This window comes from Anas acuta, chromosome 6 (assembly GCF_963932015.1).
Source record: "Anas acuta chromosome 6, bAnaAcu1.1, whole genome shotgun sequence".
Taxonomy (NCBI): domain Eukaryota; kingdom Metazoa; phylum Chordata; class Aves; order Anseriformes; family Anatidae; genus Anas; species Anas acuta.
Window position 1 is genome coordinate 10678146 of NC_088984.1, and position 17257 is coordinate 10695402.

Below are 17257 nucleotides of genomic sequence, written 5' to 3' on the forward strand. Positions count from 1 at the left end.
TGAATGAAACATCTAAAATGTTCCATGCTTATGAAGATTTGCAATCTAGGAGAGCACATTAGCCTACATATTTCAGGATTTAAGCATGGGCAAGGATGTGTGGAATAACACATATCAAAGTGGTCAAGGTGAAGTTTAAGCTCAGAGAGCTGGAATCACTGAATGGTTTGGGTCGAAAGGGCCTTAAAAATTATGCAATTCCCCCCCCTGCTATGGGCAGGGACACCTCCCACTACACCAGGTTGCTCAAGCCCCATCCAGTCTCCAGGGATGGGGAATCCACAGCTTCTCTGGGCAACTTGTTCCAGTGTCTCACTGCTCTCTGAGTAAAGAATTTCATCTTTAGGTCTAACCTAAATCTACCCTCTTTCATCTTAAAACTGTTACCCCTTGTCCTATCTCTAGAAGACCTGGCAAAAAGTCTCTCTCCATCTTTCTTATAAGCCCCTTCAGCCCCAATCAGTTCACCAGCCGATTCATTGCAAGAAAAGTTGACATCAGTTAATTGGAACAGTTGGAATAACATCAGCTAATTTCAACTACTCACAGTGTAGGCTACAAGCTTTAACCTAGATATTAATTGGCATGATTGAAATATATGTAATCAATGGTAGCTCTTCCTTAGGATGCAGTCTAATGACTTTCAATGAAAATTAGTTACCTGTCATTACTTTACCAATAAAATTTGCTTTCCCATGTGACACTCCCTGCAGTGATGTGCACTGCAAAAGCTGCAGAACTAATCTCTTCAAAATCTTCCTCCTTATTCCCATCTGATCTGAAGATATACAGTCAACAGAGATAGTTGTTGACAGCACTTAATGCTTCAAGTCACCAAGTATAAATTAAAATAAAAATTAAACATTCATAAAAATATAACATTCATAGGCATGACTCAAAAAAAAAAAAAAAAAGAAAGGAATTTCATTTTGAAACATGCAAATTTAATTAATGTGGCATCTATCAAAGTCATTGTGAAAAAAGCAGAGAAAGTAAGAAGATCTCCCAAAAGAAATGATGATTATCTTCACCCTTCCTATTTTGGAAATTCTTCTCTATATTTTCAAGTCTGAACTCCCCATCTTAAAACCAAATCAATCAAAAGTTTAGCAACAAGAAATCAGATTAACTCCAATTTCACAACAAAATTGATACTGTAACATTTGCACTCCTTAACGGATACTGTATTTGGTAATTATACCAACCCAACATCCTTACCTGCAGCATGTAAGAATGACATTCATTATGTGCTTAGCAGTCAGAACTCTCACTCAGATTTCAAACACATTACTCTTACCAAAGTGGCCCAATATAAGTAAAACTTGAAGAAAAAATCTTCTTTAAAATGTTCTCCATAAATGTCAGTGTCAGGTACAACATACTGAGAATGATTAAATTGCTCCATAAAATGCAAACTCTCCATGTCAACCATTTCTGTTAAATTTTTCTGCCTATAGCAATTAATGGTTAATGCTTTCATTGCATAAATGAAGTTGCATGCAACTAACTTATATGGAAAGAAGAAGTTCAGTACGCTGTTGTGTTTTGAAGACATAATAATAGAGATGAAAAATTATAAGGCTCAACTGAAAAAAAATATGCCACAGCTTCCACAAGAAAAATATTGAGAAGTACTTTTAGAGGACAGTCCAGAAGTACTCTGTAAAGTATTTTTGATAAGTATTACTTTGAAACATGTAGCTGATTCTGAAAAAGAAATGGCTTTAGAGAAGAGTAAAAAACAGTTGGCCACACAATCACAATACAGACTTCAGCAATCTACGACCTCTCAAACAAAGGACAGAAAAAATAGATGCAGACAGCAACACATGTACACGCATCTAAGCTTAGTGTTTCAAAACGGAAATGGATGAAAATATTTTACTTTTCCAATGTTTCTTTTTATTCATAACTACTAACATAAAATACAGAATCACAGTAAAAATGATAAAAAAAAAAAAAAGAATTAAAAGGAAAAATAATTAAACAAAAAGAGAAGGATCTGCTGCTCTAGCAGCAATTAAAACATGCATAGAGACAAGTGTAGACCAACATATTTTCTCTTACTGTATCCAATTCCAAAACCTAGAAATATATCTCCACTACACTCTCAAACATACAGAAATGATACCCTTCATGCTGCTCAGTGGCTGATATAGAAAAGTTAAGCTGATTAAGGCTTCCTTGTTCAGAGTCTAGACAAAGAAACCTTAACACAGATAACCTCTCTCTCGTGTTATGAAGAATTCTATAAAAAGGAACCTTTCCACCCCCACCCGATGTACCACACATGCAGACTATAGGTTTATTTTCTGGCAGGTTGAATGAAATAGAACAAAGCCGATTCAGAATAAGGACTTCTGAGAATTTGAGACTTCAAGGGAAAAAAACATTAGTCTATTGGATGCTGCCACATCCAGACTCAATTTCCTTGCATTCTCTTCCCTTCTTATTACTGTCCTAGAAAGTTAAAGAAAATTGTGCAGAAATTTGTCCAAGAATTTCGATACAACATATATCAGGAATTCCTGACCCAACAAACTGGTATTCCATCACCAGGAATTTTAAAATTTCTATTTGTTTCCTGCCCAAGAGCTATCATTTCTACGATTCAACAACTAAAACCTCATCAGACTGTATCCACTCTACCTTTCCTGTAAGGAACTGGAGCTAGAATCTTTTAGCCTTGTTCATAAACTTTGAGAAAATTCTGATTTGAGCCTTTGCTTTTCTGGTCTATTCTGAGAGGTTGGGAGAAGGAAATTAATTTCTATGAAGACTGATAAAAGTTTTTGAGCCAAAAATATATTTTAATTTATGAAGAATTAACTAAGTGCTTCTCCTGTGTTGACTGGTAGAGTTCAGAGACACAGTCAATGGAAAATAAATATATTATTTTGAATTGCAGCCAACTGACTTGCTATTATACTAGGTGACACTCTGTTCTATAATGAACTCTCTATCACAATGATTTTCTGTAGCCTATTATCCAAAACAACATTAAATAACATAACAATCTTTATTACTCTATTAAATGACCTGCCTAACAAAATAAATCTCTTCATTAAAAGATAGCTCTTAATGCCAGATATGAAGTCCCCATAACATGTTGCCTCTTTATTACTGTAACTATACTCAAATAATTTTAAGCCAGCATGTATAAGATACTAAATATCACATACTTTAGAACACACAAGTTAACATATTAACTCTAAAACTTATACAGGTAGCATTAAAAAGCAAAAATTATCTATGAATCACAGCTGGAATAAAATATAGGTATTAGCAAAAGTATCAATAAGTGTTTCAATATTTATAAAAACTTTTATTTTAAAAAATATTACTTGTCAGAGAAAAAGAGTTACAATGGTAATGCACTTGTACGCATTGAACCATGTACAAGAAAAGGAGAAAAAAGCACAACAGGGAACTAGTCTATGCTAGTTAAACTGTTTGAGCATGCAGTTATAATAGAAAAGCTCATTTCATACGTGGTAAACAACTCTTCTTTCTCATCCACAAGCAAGGTAGCTTAAACACATTGTTCTGCCAACGCTTCTAGGAAAAAAAATCTGTATGTCTGAAGGCATCTTCCTCAGATACCACCAACAAGGCAAGCAACACTAAAAATGGTGTTTGTAAATCACATGCTAACAAATTTTATTACAAAAGTTGGTAAAGTATTCAGCAATATGGTTTGTATGTGTTAGCAGCAAGAGACATAACCCTAAAATAACAAGCTTCTAACTTTTACAGTGTATTTAGGTGAGCAAGCTGTCTATAATTAAAGTAAATAATGTAATATAAATATATGAATACAAATATATATTTATAATGTTTTAAAAGTAAACTAGTTTCCCTGGATGAAAAAAAAAAAGAAATAAAATAGTTTTCAGGTATGGAATTTGCATGTAACCACCTTTTCTGCACATTAATGGTTCAGGTTATAAATAAAGATTTCCATCCCTAGGTACCTTCTTCCCAAATGCACTTCTGAAGAACAATCTCTAGTAAGGAGTAAAGATCAGTAACTCTATGTCTTCTTAAGGCATGGCTGTCAGCTAAAAGGTATCTTACCATATTTTGAATTACACAGTCTTGTTGGCTCTAGAATTACTGTATTTTTATTATTTCCTAGAAAAGCGTTAGGCAGCATGTGTTGCTCTAGACAAAGCCTTTGCAGCATTTATTGCAAAAAAAAATAAATAAACACACAGGATCTGTCTGCTTCTCCTGCCTCCCTTTTACCATTGAATCAAAAGCACAAATCACAACAGCATATTTATCTTATCATTAGGGGAACTATGGGGGAATTAATAAATTAATCCCTGCCCCATTAGTGTCTCAGAGGGTGCATTTCATCCAAGAGCATATTTTCTTTTTGTTCTAATAATGCTGCGAGCTTGTCTAACCTGAGATAACATGAACTGAATGTCTACAGCCAGCAGTAGAGCACTTTCTCTACACCAGTTTCCTGCCACTACAGCAAAGCATGGATTAAGTGATGGCTGCACAGGGAGCGCACAGCCCAAGGGAGAGAAGAAAGACAAGCCCAGATGCACATATTGCTTACTTCAAGTCCCAGGTTTATATATTTTTAAAATTAGAAAAGACACTTTTATGGAAAAGCACCAGACCTTGCTAAAATATACTGATGGAAATAGTGAAAGAAGGCTTAAATCATTAAGGAGTACACAAAAGGGAGAGATTTGTGTGAGCCAAGGGCTGATACACTAATAGGAAAATTCAGCTACAAGCTGCAGCACAGGCTCTTGTTCTGTTTTGGGACTTAGAAAAAATTAGATCTGCCTGAGCAAAGCACAGATTTTTTTAAAAATACTGCTCTGGAAAGTTTGACGTAACACATTTTACTTTATACAGAGGCTGGCTGGGAGCAGGCATACTGTTCTCCTCAACTTGACCCAGCTACTGAATAGAACTTGCTATGCCAATGAATGAGATTTCTTGCACTCATGACGAAAATACATTCCTACCCATTTTATAGTAAAAATATCAGTGCCATATTACTCAACAATCTTTTGTTAATGACAGGTTTCAAGAAAAGAAAAAAGCAAAACCCCTAATCCTAATAAAAACAGTCTCATTCCCTCTTTTATGGTCATTCCAAACCTTTCTACATACTTACTGCAGACAATTGTTTCTGCTCAAGGAAGAAGAAAGAAAAACGTAATTAAAATTTACAGTTAAACAGTTTCCTGAGGAACCTGTATATTACATGGTAGGCTGCAAAGCTTTATGCCACTTTCAAATGCACCCATTAGCCTACAGTAGTTAACATTAAAGACAATAAATACATTTATATTTTTGTGTTATTTCAGTTTGTGTATACAAATGCACCTCTATTACATACAATATAAACTTCACTTCCCCTTACTAGAATCAGATCAACTGTGATATAGTAGTAGCCTAAGGCTCTGAACTTATTAAATTCAACTCAAATACAGACTTTTGCTGTCTATTCTCTCCAAGTCTTAGTGATCTGTTAAAACTGTGTATGTTTATCCTCACAGTTACACCGGGCAGCAGTGAAGTACCTCACATGACTGGTGGTCACAGAGAAGTTCATGACAACACAGCATAAAGCTGTTAAAATCCCAGGCTTTAAATTCAAGCTTGCACCTGAATGGCTGGACCCATCTTTCTACTCTGCTACCTACTCTGGCAGCCTAAAATATATGGCTTATGAGACAGAAATATTACCATTACTGAAGTTTTTTGGCCAGATGACTAGAAATAAAGTGAAATACTTCAGAGAAAATTTGACTTGATCAGAAGTTCCATATAACTGCAGGGACTGATGAGAAACATTTCCTTTCCCATTTTTAATCTTTAGAGAAGGCCATGCACATTTCTCATCTCCTACAAAAACATCACAAACAGTATCAGGCAACCCTCTTAGGCCCCAAGCCTCTTGTATTGAGCAAGATGATGAGGTTATCAGAAACTAACTTCATCCTTCCTCACAACTTAAGCCCAAACTGTTTCTTTTGTGCCAGACCTCTAAGATGTCATTACTTTCCAAAAGAACAACATCCAGTAGTTTCATGGCTTTAGGCTGCAATTGCCTAGTTATTAGAAAATTTATAAATCAGAAATCGCATTTCCCTTCCCACTTCTTCAAGCCTGTAACTCAGCAACATGCTCTTACTCAGCAAAATATTTACAGACTCTGCTGCATAAACTATTTTTCTGATTTATCAGGTACCTAATTGTCCAATGCCTTTTTTTATCAGTTACTGCACTTGCTAACCGAGCATTCTGCTAGTCTTCTTCTGCTCTGCTGTTGCAGCTCAGTGAGTTCCAGAACACCCTGATTACATACCAGAATTGTACAAAGTTTAAAATAGAATACCACACAGATGCATCAAGATCTGTTAGTCATTCTCTTAACAGCTCTACCACGCCATTAAGAACTACAGAAGCAAATGTGAATCAATTTATTTTAAGCATTCTCCATTAACATGACAAAAAGGATGGTCCTGCTGATAGCAGCCTCCTCTTGTATGAGGAGATCTTGGATACTACAAGCCTCTTTTGCACTATTAAATATTTCTTCCTCCTCTGGAGGAAGAAAAAACACCTCATTATAAGCCATGTTATCTTACAGTTTGCAATAAAAAATCTGTAATATAACTCTCCTAAGTGTTGCTGTATTTGCATAGCTTTTGTAACCATTCATTATTTCTACCTAGAATAATTCTATTTAGCACATGACAGAATAAGGATTTTACCTGCCATTTCTCTGAAGTGCAAATATGATGCCTTTCTCCTGAAAAGGCAGCAGTTTCTTTCTCAGTCTTTCAGGTAGAAAGGACAGCTTAGCATCAACATTTTCAGAATCAGAAGCTTCAAGTGTAGGTGTTCCTTGGAACACACAAGCCATGTTGAGCCTAGGGGAAACAAAATCAAAAAAGATATCTAACTTAAAAGATAGGTCTGCAACACATTACAGAATAAAGCTTCATGGAATAATGGTAACTTGAAATAAATGATATCTAAGTAAGTCGCCCTTACAATAACAACATTAGGTGGAAACGAAAAGGAAATGCTCAGACTAGCCAGTTGACTATTTCTTACAGGTTTTTACAAAAAAAACAACAACACAACCAAACACCTGGCTTTTCACAGATGTCACATATGACAATTTAATTAATAGAAAACATATTGCAAATTAAGACCACCAGAATCACCATATTAATTAGTAACTATGAAGGTCAAAAAAAACAAAAGCGTGATAACTTTTTTTTTTTTAAAAGAAGGGCAAAGTCACAAAGTTGTTGTAATTCAATGTACATTGAATTGATTGATAAGGAACATCAATCTCCGCAAAATACCCCCCCCCAAAAAAAAGAAGAAAAAAAAAAAGACAACAAAAACATCCCCACATTTCAAATATCCTTCCCATTTCCAAAGTAGCACAACTTCATTTGTATTAGCATGGAAATAAAGAGCTAAACCAACTTGCCACACACAAAGCAGCCTGCCTCAGTTTAGAACAAGAAACGGGCAGTAAAGCTTTGTACCTCTCTTTACAGCCATGATCATGGCAACATGTGAGCATGGCTAGGAAGTTTTGCCCATGAGAAGTCAGTTGCAAGAACATTCAGGAAAGGAGTGGAGGAAGAATGCTGTCTTCAACAGCAAAAATGTCACCAAGATCATTAGAGAACGATGGTGAGATCTTGGTATTTTTCTTTTATAACAATGTCCTTGAAAACACATTACTTCTTTTTTCCTTTTCTTCTAAAATTGATTCATTTTCATTTTTTGGCTTGTTTGGCTACCAATGATCTCAGGTGGACCTGACCAGCATTGTTTACAAGAAATCACAAGAAATTACACAAGAAATCTAGAACTACAAAAGAAACTTTATTCCTTTCAGAAATAAAATCTTAAACCAAGAATTAATCAATGCCAATTCTCATACTAAAGATTTTCATATTCTTCAGGGTATAAATATGAATTTGATTCACTTTTGTGCAAGGGAAAAGAGCTGGAGAAGAAATCCTAGCTTTTTTTCTCTTATAACTTCCAAAAATTGTATATGTTAGTGCTCAGTAGCAGTACACTAACTAAACACGAGGAAAGGAACAAACCTTTACATCAAAGCATAGAGGAAAAGTCTTTAACCCCACACTGCCTAATTACCTAATTTTGGATTCACAGCCTGTGTGAGGATTGGGACCTTAGTTATGCTGAGAACACAAAATATCAGGCAAAATATGCCTCTTGGATTGTCAACAGTAGGTATCATACTACCAGGCTCAGTAACAAATTTCTATAAGAACACGTTGTGCCCAGATTCTTTTCTATTGATACATTTCTGAAGCAACTCAGAACAATTCAGATACGATTTAGCGAGCATGATGTATGATTCTTCCTGTGAATTTAATGATTCATTGTAATCACAGTAAGAAATGTACTGAGCTACATGGCCATTCACTTCAAAGATCTGCAGGACTAAACCATCTGGTTCTTGCACTGACTAGTTACGTGGTAAGCCCGACCTGAGGACAATGCAAGGGGTTCAGTAATCAACACAGTAAAGCAAGATTATGCAAAACAGAGGTTGCAACAGATGCCTTCTAACTTTCCGGGGAACTGGCAAGGAAAACATCCATTCAAAAGGAATTATATGCCATGGTGACAGAGAACAGCACCTCTGTATTCCTAAGGAATTCAATTTATGATTTTTTAGCTACAAAACCTGATGTGCACTCTTCCAACCGAAGTTACATTCTCTTCAGTGAACAGAATCCAGCCGTAACTGTGCTGTGGCACACTCAAATAACGCTACTTCAATACATATGCTGAAAGAGCTTGGGGTTTTGTTCTGGCACGACTGTACAAACACCTCCATCTTCCAAGGGCCATTATGTTACTAAAACTGAGAAATCTTCCCATTTGGCGAGGTGAGATGTCCCAGGCCATCAGAACTCCCTGGCATGGTGTGGTGAGACTCTGGCCGTGGTGCTGCACGATCCCAGTGGAGATCCCAGAGCAGGTCTGGCAGACCCACTGCCGTAGCCTCCTACCACTGCTGAGCCACTTGTGCCCTGCCTTGTCCGATAGCTGAGGCTGTCCTAAAATTGATCCAAAAAAAAGGGAAAAGAAGGGAGGACTAGAAAGAGCAGCAAAAAGAAGTTATTGGGAATTTGCCTTTCTGTAGCAAACAAATCTGGTAGTACTGAAGTACTGTGGACAAAAATGTCTGTAAACAGACGTACACAACAAGGGACCAGATTACTCTGTAAACCCACTCAACTGTTTCACAACCCTAGAAAAAAAAAATCAGGATTTTGGTGTATCCTGTCACTGGCACCACTGGCCAGACTAATGACATTCAGACCGAAAATGAGTAATTGCTTTTTTGGCTATATGATGAATTATAGGCATACCTATCAAGAAACACATCACGCTTAGAGAGCTGGAAGGAAAATGCTGGTAATACTGGGGAACTTCTGTCCATACTTTCTTGGGCATCTTTTACCACTTACTTCTACAACAAAGTGGTGGGTAACCACAGCTGTTTTGATGCATCATTCTGCTGGAGAATGTGGGAGGAAACAAGCAAGCACATCTGAATTGGAATTTAAGATTTCAAGCAACACTCAAAGTTGAGGTATAAGGATTGCATTTACTATTGCTATGGATTTGGTTCTATTTTGTATCAAATTATCTAGCTACCACAGAATCTATTTTTAGCGATTCACCCAGCAATGAGAACTCTGTGGCAGTTACGGGGTAAGGAAATCTGTGTTCCTTTTGCAAAACAGACATACGGTGTCATCTGTCATCACACTATTCGCTGTGGCTTTTTTCCCGGTTTTGTAAGTGGAATCTCTCTCGTATCCTTAAGGAAATGACATTTTGTACCTTGGGTTCCTGGAACACTCAACAGCAGATAAAAGTGCTACAATCAGTATCAAGGCTCTTCTGCAGATGTCCATCGCTGAACATTGCTCAATGGAACAGGGCAACCCTCTAGCTTGCTCTAGGTGATGCATTGCACAGACGAGAAGCTGTAAAACGCTGGTAAACACTAATTTCATCTCTCGGTTGAGCAAACAGAAATGTTTCAGCTCTAACTGTTGTGAAATCAATCATAATCACTTCAAGAATTCAATTACAGTATTTTCCACAGAGTGGGTTGTTTTTTTTCTTCCTTTAAAAGTTGATGAATGCACTTCAAGACTACTGGCAAAAACAAACACAACATTCCTCTAGTGCCAGCCTTTACCGAGTATGCTGGATGACTGGTGGGCCAACAGACCCATTCAGTGCTCAGCTCTGTGATTCACCACCGAGCAACATCTCTGACTCACTTTCTGTGATGATTTTCCCTTTCTATACAGAAGCGGAGAAAATGAATGCTTTCGATCGACTTGCTACACAGCTTGTGGTGAGTGACAAAATGAAAATGAAATGTTAACATAACTAACCTCCTGTTGAATTAGATTATGACAACATTCGTCTACCGAAACCTTGAATAAAAAATGCAGTTTCACATGTATAAATCTGAATTAGAGAGAAAAAGCACATATAATTCATTGGTATGTAGTAATGCTATTAAAAAATGCGTCTGGATCACAGTCACGAAATGAGTTAAAACCAACTTGGCAGATCTATCTTAAGTACCAGCAGCAACACAGAAAGCACTAGCTACCAAACATGTATGAGTTTTTCTTTGTTGTGTTTTTTTTTTCCCTAAGTGAATAATGAAATGAATGGTGAATAATTAAAGAATAGTAGGTAAATAATTAAAGAAATCTGCATGCAGTGAATGCTATTGTAATAACAGCACTGTCCCATAGCTCTACCCCACATTTACAGATTATTGCAATTATTGTTAGCATGAACTTGTTAATGATTATACAAAGAATTATATGCTGAAGACTTAAAAAATCTCTGCCACGATTTCTGAATAACACCAGCAGCGTTAAGAACCCACATTCAGCCAATTCTCATGCCTGTCGTACTATTCCAATACCCAACGCTGCAGAAGACACTATGAAAGGCATATTGACCCTATGAAAGATTTATGCTGGGCATATAGAAAATAAGAATGAACAATGATGAAACAAGGCAGTGAAACAAATGAATTTCAGCGAATTGCCTTTTATTGATCTTTTAAAGTAATAATTAAACTGAAAATCAATGCCTTGTATATAATTACTGCGGTAGTGGTAGTTATTTATATTTTGTTTTTAGACAGATCCATTATGAACAGCATCATAGTAATTTCAGCAAATAATTTAAACAAACCAAAGCCTATTTTAAAGTCAGAAAGTGTAGCAGAAGCATCGCTGTACACTGAAAGGAAGACGACCAGTTCACGCCTGTTGTTCTACCCAATGCAGATTCAGAAGCTCTAAGAACAGAGAGAAAGGATTAGTGCACACATTTTCTCTAATTGTTATTTTTTCCATTTGCTGGCGTGTTCCTAACATGTTGTAATATGCATCCTGACAACCCTCCCACATTTCTAGATCACAAAGTCAGGAACTTTAGTTTTCTTAGATAAAATAGACCTGAAAGGTTAGATGAGGAGACCAAGCTTTTCACGCAGAGGCTCATCGAGTAAACAGCAGCTACAGAAGCTTCGTGACTAACAAATCAAAACCACAAAAACACTAAATGAAAATCCAAGTGTTCCTTCGAGTGTTTTGAAGGAGCTCAAGGCTGAAGTGGCTGAATTGCTAAAAATAGTAGCTATTCATCAAAAATGGCCTTAGTATCTCACGACTAGGGAGTGATAAGCAATCACACGTTTTGAAAACAGTAATAACACAGATCCATGGAACACAGCTCACTGCTATCACAGAAGGGCTTAGGTCGGAAGGGACCTTGAAGATCCTCCAGCTCCAACCCCCTGCCATGGGCAGGGATGCCACCCACTGGATCAGGTTGGCCAAGGCCCCCCCCAGCCTGGCCTTGAGCACCTGCAGGGATGGGGCAGCCACAGCTCCTCTGGGCAGCCTGTGCCAGGGCCTCACCACCCTCACAGTGAAGAATTTCCATTCTTGCCTAAGTATGACCCTTGTTCAACCGTGCCAGTTTCCTACCTTCCCTGCTTGATTTGTTACATACGCGAGCTCTTGTGCTCCGAGGAAAACCTCTGGTGGGTTTGCCTAACAAAGGAGATGGTCCACGATGGACTCCAGGAATCTCCCAGAGCCTGCTTGGGGCAGCTCCTGAGGCAACCCCTTGTTAACACGGGGGGCACATTCACCTCACGGGGGGCACATTCACCTCACGCAGCACCCCCGGCCGCCCTCAGCTGCTCGGGCTGCCCATCTGAAGACACCACACGAAGCTCAAACCGCCCCCAACAGCCCCCATCAGGCCCTTTAGGGGCGCTGCGGACAGGGCGGGACCCCTGAGGGCCCACTCACAGCGCCCCCGCCCCTCCCCCACTCACGGGCTCCTCGCGCCCTTGGCGGGCTCCCGGCTCAAACCGCCGCCGGCCGGAGGTGACGCGAGCCGGGAGCGCGCGCACGCCCCGCACTGGGCGGGAGGGGGGGGTGAGGGACTACAGCTCCCAGCATGCCCCGCGGGGCCGCTGCGGCTCGCGGAAGGCTGCGGGAACGGGGCAGGGCTATCGCCGCTCGGGGTGCGGGAGAGAGGGGGGAGGGCGCTGCGCTGCCGGTCTCCGCGCCTGAGTGGTGGTCGCGGCTGTCCGTCAAAGCGGCGGCGCCCGCTGATTGGCCGCCGTCTATCTGGGCGAGCTCGCGCCCGCCTCAGCGCTGAGCAGCGCCGCTGCCCGGCGGCTCGGGAGGCGGGCGCCGCGCCGCTGATTGGCCAGCGGGGCCGTAACTCAAAGACGTCCGGCGCGGCTATTGGGCGGCGCTCAGGCGAGGGGGGCGGGCCTTTCTCCCCGCCGCGGCAGCAGGAGGAACCCAGGCGGCTGGCGGGGCTGGCGATGGCGTTAAGCGCCCCTCGTGCGTGAGCCCGCTGCCGCCGCGGGGAGCGCCCCGCTGAGGGAGGGCACCCGCCGCGGTAAGCGGCCCGCCGAGAGAGGGAGGGGGGGGCTCCCATGAGGAAAGGAGGGAGGGAGAGGAGGAAAGAGGACCCCCCCCCCGCGGGCCGAGTGGTCGCGGCCGGGCCGCGCGCGCGCTGCGCTGAGGAGAAGGGAAAAGAGCGGGGGGGGGGGGGGGAGCGGGCGCGCCCACGTTGCTGGGGGGGGGGGGGGGGGGGAGCGCGGCCGTTGGGGCGGGCGGGGGGGAGGGGCGCGGCCGTTGGGGCGGGCTGCGCGCACCTGCCCGGGCGCCTCAGGGAGGGAGGGGAGGGAACGGGCAGGGGGGGGGAGGCCGCGGGGGTGCCCCTCGTGCACGGGGGGGTGCTGAGGGGAGGCAGGAGGGAGCCGCCGCCCGCCCCGGGTAACGCTTTGCGTTGGGGTTGCAGCGCCGGAGAGCGGCTTCGCTTCGCCCGGGAAGGAGAGGAGAACATGAGGGGAGCGCGGCGCTGAGGCTGAGGTGAATTTGGGGCGGCTGAGGCGTGAGGCGTGCCTGGGGTGCCCGTGCGGGCCCTGCTGAGCCGCAGGAGGAAGGTGGGGGGGGGTCGGTGCCGGAGGAGGCACGGGGGCTGCCCTCGGGGTGCTCGGCAGCGCCCTGCAGAAATGCGTTGCCTTTTGGGTGCCTTCCTTGGCTTTTAATAATCGTGCCCTTCTTCCAGCAGCCTGATACAACAGAGATCTGACCCTAATTCAACTAAAGAATACGTGGTTTCGTTGTTTTTTTATATTTACTTCCTACAGAGCGCTTGGGATTAAGCCTTTTTTGCCATGAGGCGTTAGCAAGCGATCTGCAACGGGATTGCTCTCCGCCTCGACTTCTACACCGCACTGCATGGCACGCTCGGTTCTTGCCTGCATGCTAAGCAGAGGCACGATGACGGCAGTCTTACAGTGCGGTATTTTTCGTAAACGTTGGGTTAGGAATGCACCTTTGCTGTTAAACTGAAAGCGACAAAAATAAAATAGTGAAATTACATTATTTTTTCAGAAGGTTTTATTCAAACAATTTGCTGCTCAGGAGAAGGAAACAGCACTGGAAACGTGTTTTCTTTGACAGCCTTGCTTTTGTTACAAGTGGTAATGTTATTACCTGAAGGCTGATTTAAAAGAAAGGGTATTATCGTGTTGGTTTTTTTTTTTGAACAATAAATATGGTGGTTTCCAGGGTTTGAGTATTTTGTAGAAAATCTGCAATTGTACACTGTAATTAAAAAAAAAAAAAATAAGCCCCAGTGATAAAGATAATATAAAGACTTGTTGTGTCCTAAACATTGGAAGCTCAAGAATGTAGTAAGTATGTAGCACTTGTAACTGCCTTACTCGCTGCTACTTTTTATTTTACAAAGCTGTAAATTGCTATAAAGATTAACCGCTGCCTTTCTCCTGAACAAAACCGGCTAAATGTCAGTAATTCTGAGGGGCGTGCAGTGTGCTGGGTTGGATTTGTTAACGGTTCTCCAGCTTTGGGAGAAGTGAATTACTTGAATCTGTTGATGTGGTTCTCTGTTTTTTCTTTATTCCTGTGCATGTGCACACACACATGACAGGAATTATTCATATTTCTTGTCTGAAACATAATTCTGTCATATGCTTTTTTCTTCTGTCAAGTTGTATTAAGTTTTCATTGCTTATGTTTCAGTATAGATGCCTTACGAAAGTCTTTATACTACCTGCTTGAGGTCTGTTTGTAACCGCTTCAAACTAACTGGACATTGTAGGTGAACTTCATTAGGTATAGCTCTGGATAGAAAATGTAAAGATTGTGTGTTTGGTGTTTAATCGGGTTGAAAGGTGCCATCAGTTTGGCCAGTAGCACAGGTTAACTTAAGTTCATACATCCTTGTATCACCACTTTCAGACATTAACTTCTCCCCAGGGTGAGTTTGATGAAGAACTGTAGTGCCACATCTCCTTAAATAAGATCATACGTGTCAAGTTTCAAGGCACTGTATTTTAGGCTTTTAAAAGTACTTGATACAATTGCATTTCTTTGTCCCTTTGGGGTATGTGGGACTTCTTAAGGGGTGTCCCTAAAGGATGAGTAGTCAGGTAATGCTCATCAAGCCATACAAACTTTGGCTGCAGTGCAGCATAGATTCAATTTTTAAAAATCTTGGAATATATTGACAGTTTTGCTCAGTTTTGGTGAGCTATGTACCTCTATGCTGTAACCTCACTAGCGAAAAACATTAGCACCTTTGGATGTGCTGATTTGTTTAGTCTGTAAACAAACTGGCTGTAAAGTGCATGGATTTAATGCATTAAAAAACAAATTACTATAAAGCGCACGGATTCTGGAATTTTCCAGTAGATTCTAAATCGTTGTATACTTTGCAGCCAAGCAGTATCTAATAAATACAAAATATTGTAATTGTTGGGTGTGATGCCTAGGGAGCTTTCACGGGAGTAGTGAGTGTTCCGTGACCCTGGCACCGTTTGGCTGGGAGAGCTGCAAACATGTTTGGGTTTGGGAGCCCGGTGAAGCTTTCAGTGGCAGTTTTCCCACGTACATTCCACATCGTAGCGGTTAGATAGGAATGACCCAGGGGCTTTTGTTAAATGGTGCGTTCCAAATTGAGCCTCTTAATAATGGGAAGATGAGTTGTTTGGCTCCGCAGGACCTGCATAATAAGGTCATTCACACTATTTTTATTTTTTTAGGAAAGAAGACTCTGAGAATGCCTTAATGTGGTGCTTATTCTGGACAATAGGTAGCATCTATGCAAGCCCACCGAAGTATGTTTTATGAAATCTTTTGCTGCCTTTTCTTTCAGGTGGCAGACTGATGCACTGTATAGCAACGTTAGGAGATTTTCTGAAAGCTCTATTTCTAGGAGGTCATAAATCAGCAACAGATTCTGATTTAATATTGTTGGGAAAATCGTACTTTCAGCCTACCTATAATCTTAATATGATTTCAAAACTTTTTGAGGGAGTCATTCTGAGGAAATAATGTCTGAAACCAGATTTATGGAAGCACAGCAGCTTTAATTACAGGAGAGCCTCCACTGCCATTCCCGTGCATAAGTTGGTCTCCACCAGCTTAATGCAGGTGTTATGAGACTGCATCACATTGTGATATGATCTGTTCTCCAATACACAAAATTCAAGTTTCCAAGCATATTATAGTGGGTAGTTGTATGCCTGTGTGCAACTGATGAAGTAAACTGTAGATTTGAGGAGCATGGCTGTGGATGCTCGTTCAAAGGCTTCTTTTCCATTCTTCATTGCTGGTCTCATGGAGAGAATAGGGCATTTTTTCTCTGCAGCTATTGCCTTCTGCATAAACATCTGTATTGTTCATCTTTGTTCACCTGCTGCTAAGGTTTTGTGTTTTTATCCTTTTCCTAATGCCAATTTTTAATATTTTTAATCTGTAATTAAATTATTTGTGTGCAAAATGGAATTTTGTCCTTTAACACACTCAGCTTTCTCCTCTGCTCCCTCCCCAGTTTTATTTGCTAGCAAGTTGGTTGGTGCTGCCATCTGTGAAAGGTCTGTGTCCAGTTGTGTACAGGATAGATTGCTGACTGAAGCTTGTCAGGACAAATATCTTAACTGTCATTAAAGCAATGGCTAAATAGCATAACATAATTGTTCCTTCATTTTGAAACATAATACATGAATACATTGACATATAATACATGATAACATGTATTAGTGGGGGAAAAAAATTATCTCTAAAAAGCACAAGTGTGGAAGCTGTCATAGCTGGGTTTGGCCCAGCTTGCCATTCTTAGCAAAAATCCAGTGCTGAATTTCAGATTTTTTCTGAAAAATGTTTTGTATGATCAGCTAACGGTTAAACTACCACACTTGTTTGAAGAAGTATGTTTTCTGCTAAGTGAAGCCTAATAGTTTTTGACTTCACACTAACAGAAATCTAACCCTTTTTACTTCATGTTACAGTAGAGCAGGATATAAACAGATTTGTTCCTTGCAAATATCTGCCTGTATGGAAGAGGCTGTCATATTGACATGTCCTTAGCTTTTCGTTGACACCCTCTGTCACCCGCTGTGATCTGTTAGTTGAGCTGTTATTGGGAGCAGTTTCTGAACATTTCACTTCAGACTGTGTAGGATGTAGGTCTGTTTTTTTCCTATCTAATTGAAACATGTCTGGGGAAGCTCACAGGAACAGTTTAGCTGGCAGATGGAAGAAATGGTGACTTGAAGTGAGATCAGTGACTTCTTTCCCTGGTGCAGCTGAATCTAGAAATC

At 40.8% G+C, this 17257-nt stretch overlaps 1 protein-coding gene across 2 annotated transcripts in view; it reads right to left on the reverse strand.

Moving 5' to 3' along the window:
- Positions 1-12742, reverse strand: part of ZRANB3 (zinc finger RANBP2-type containing 3) — a 47397-nt gene extending 34655 nt beyond the window's left edge. Inside the window, exons 1-2 of one of the 2 annotated variants that reach the window (XM_068687354.1) lie at positions 12443-12742; positions 6753-6911 (exon numbers count right to left, since the gene is read on the reverse strand). In XM_068687354.1, the coding sequence (XP_068543455.1) occupies positions 6753-6904 (152 nt within the window). In that variant the 5' untranslated portion in view covers positions 6905-6911; positions 12443-12742. Of the gene's footprint in view, positions 1-6752; positions 6912-12442 lie in introns of those variants that run through there. The other variant, XM_068687355.1, reaches the window with a different exon arrangement.
- Between the last annotated feature and the right edge of the window lie 4515 nt (positions 12743-17257).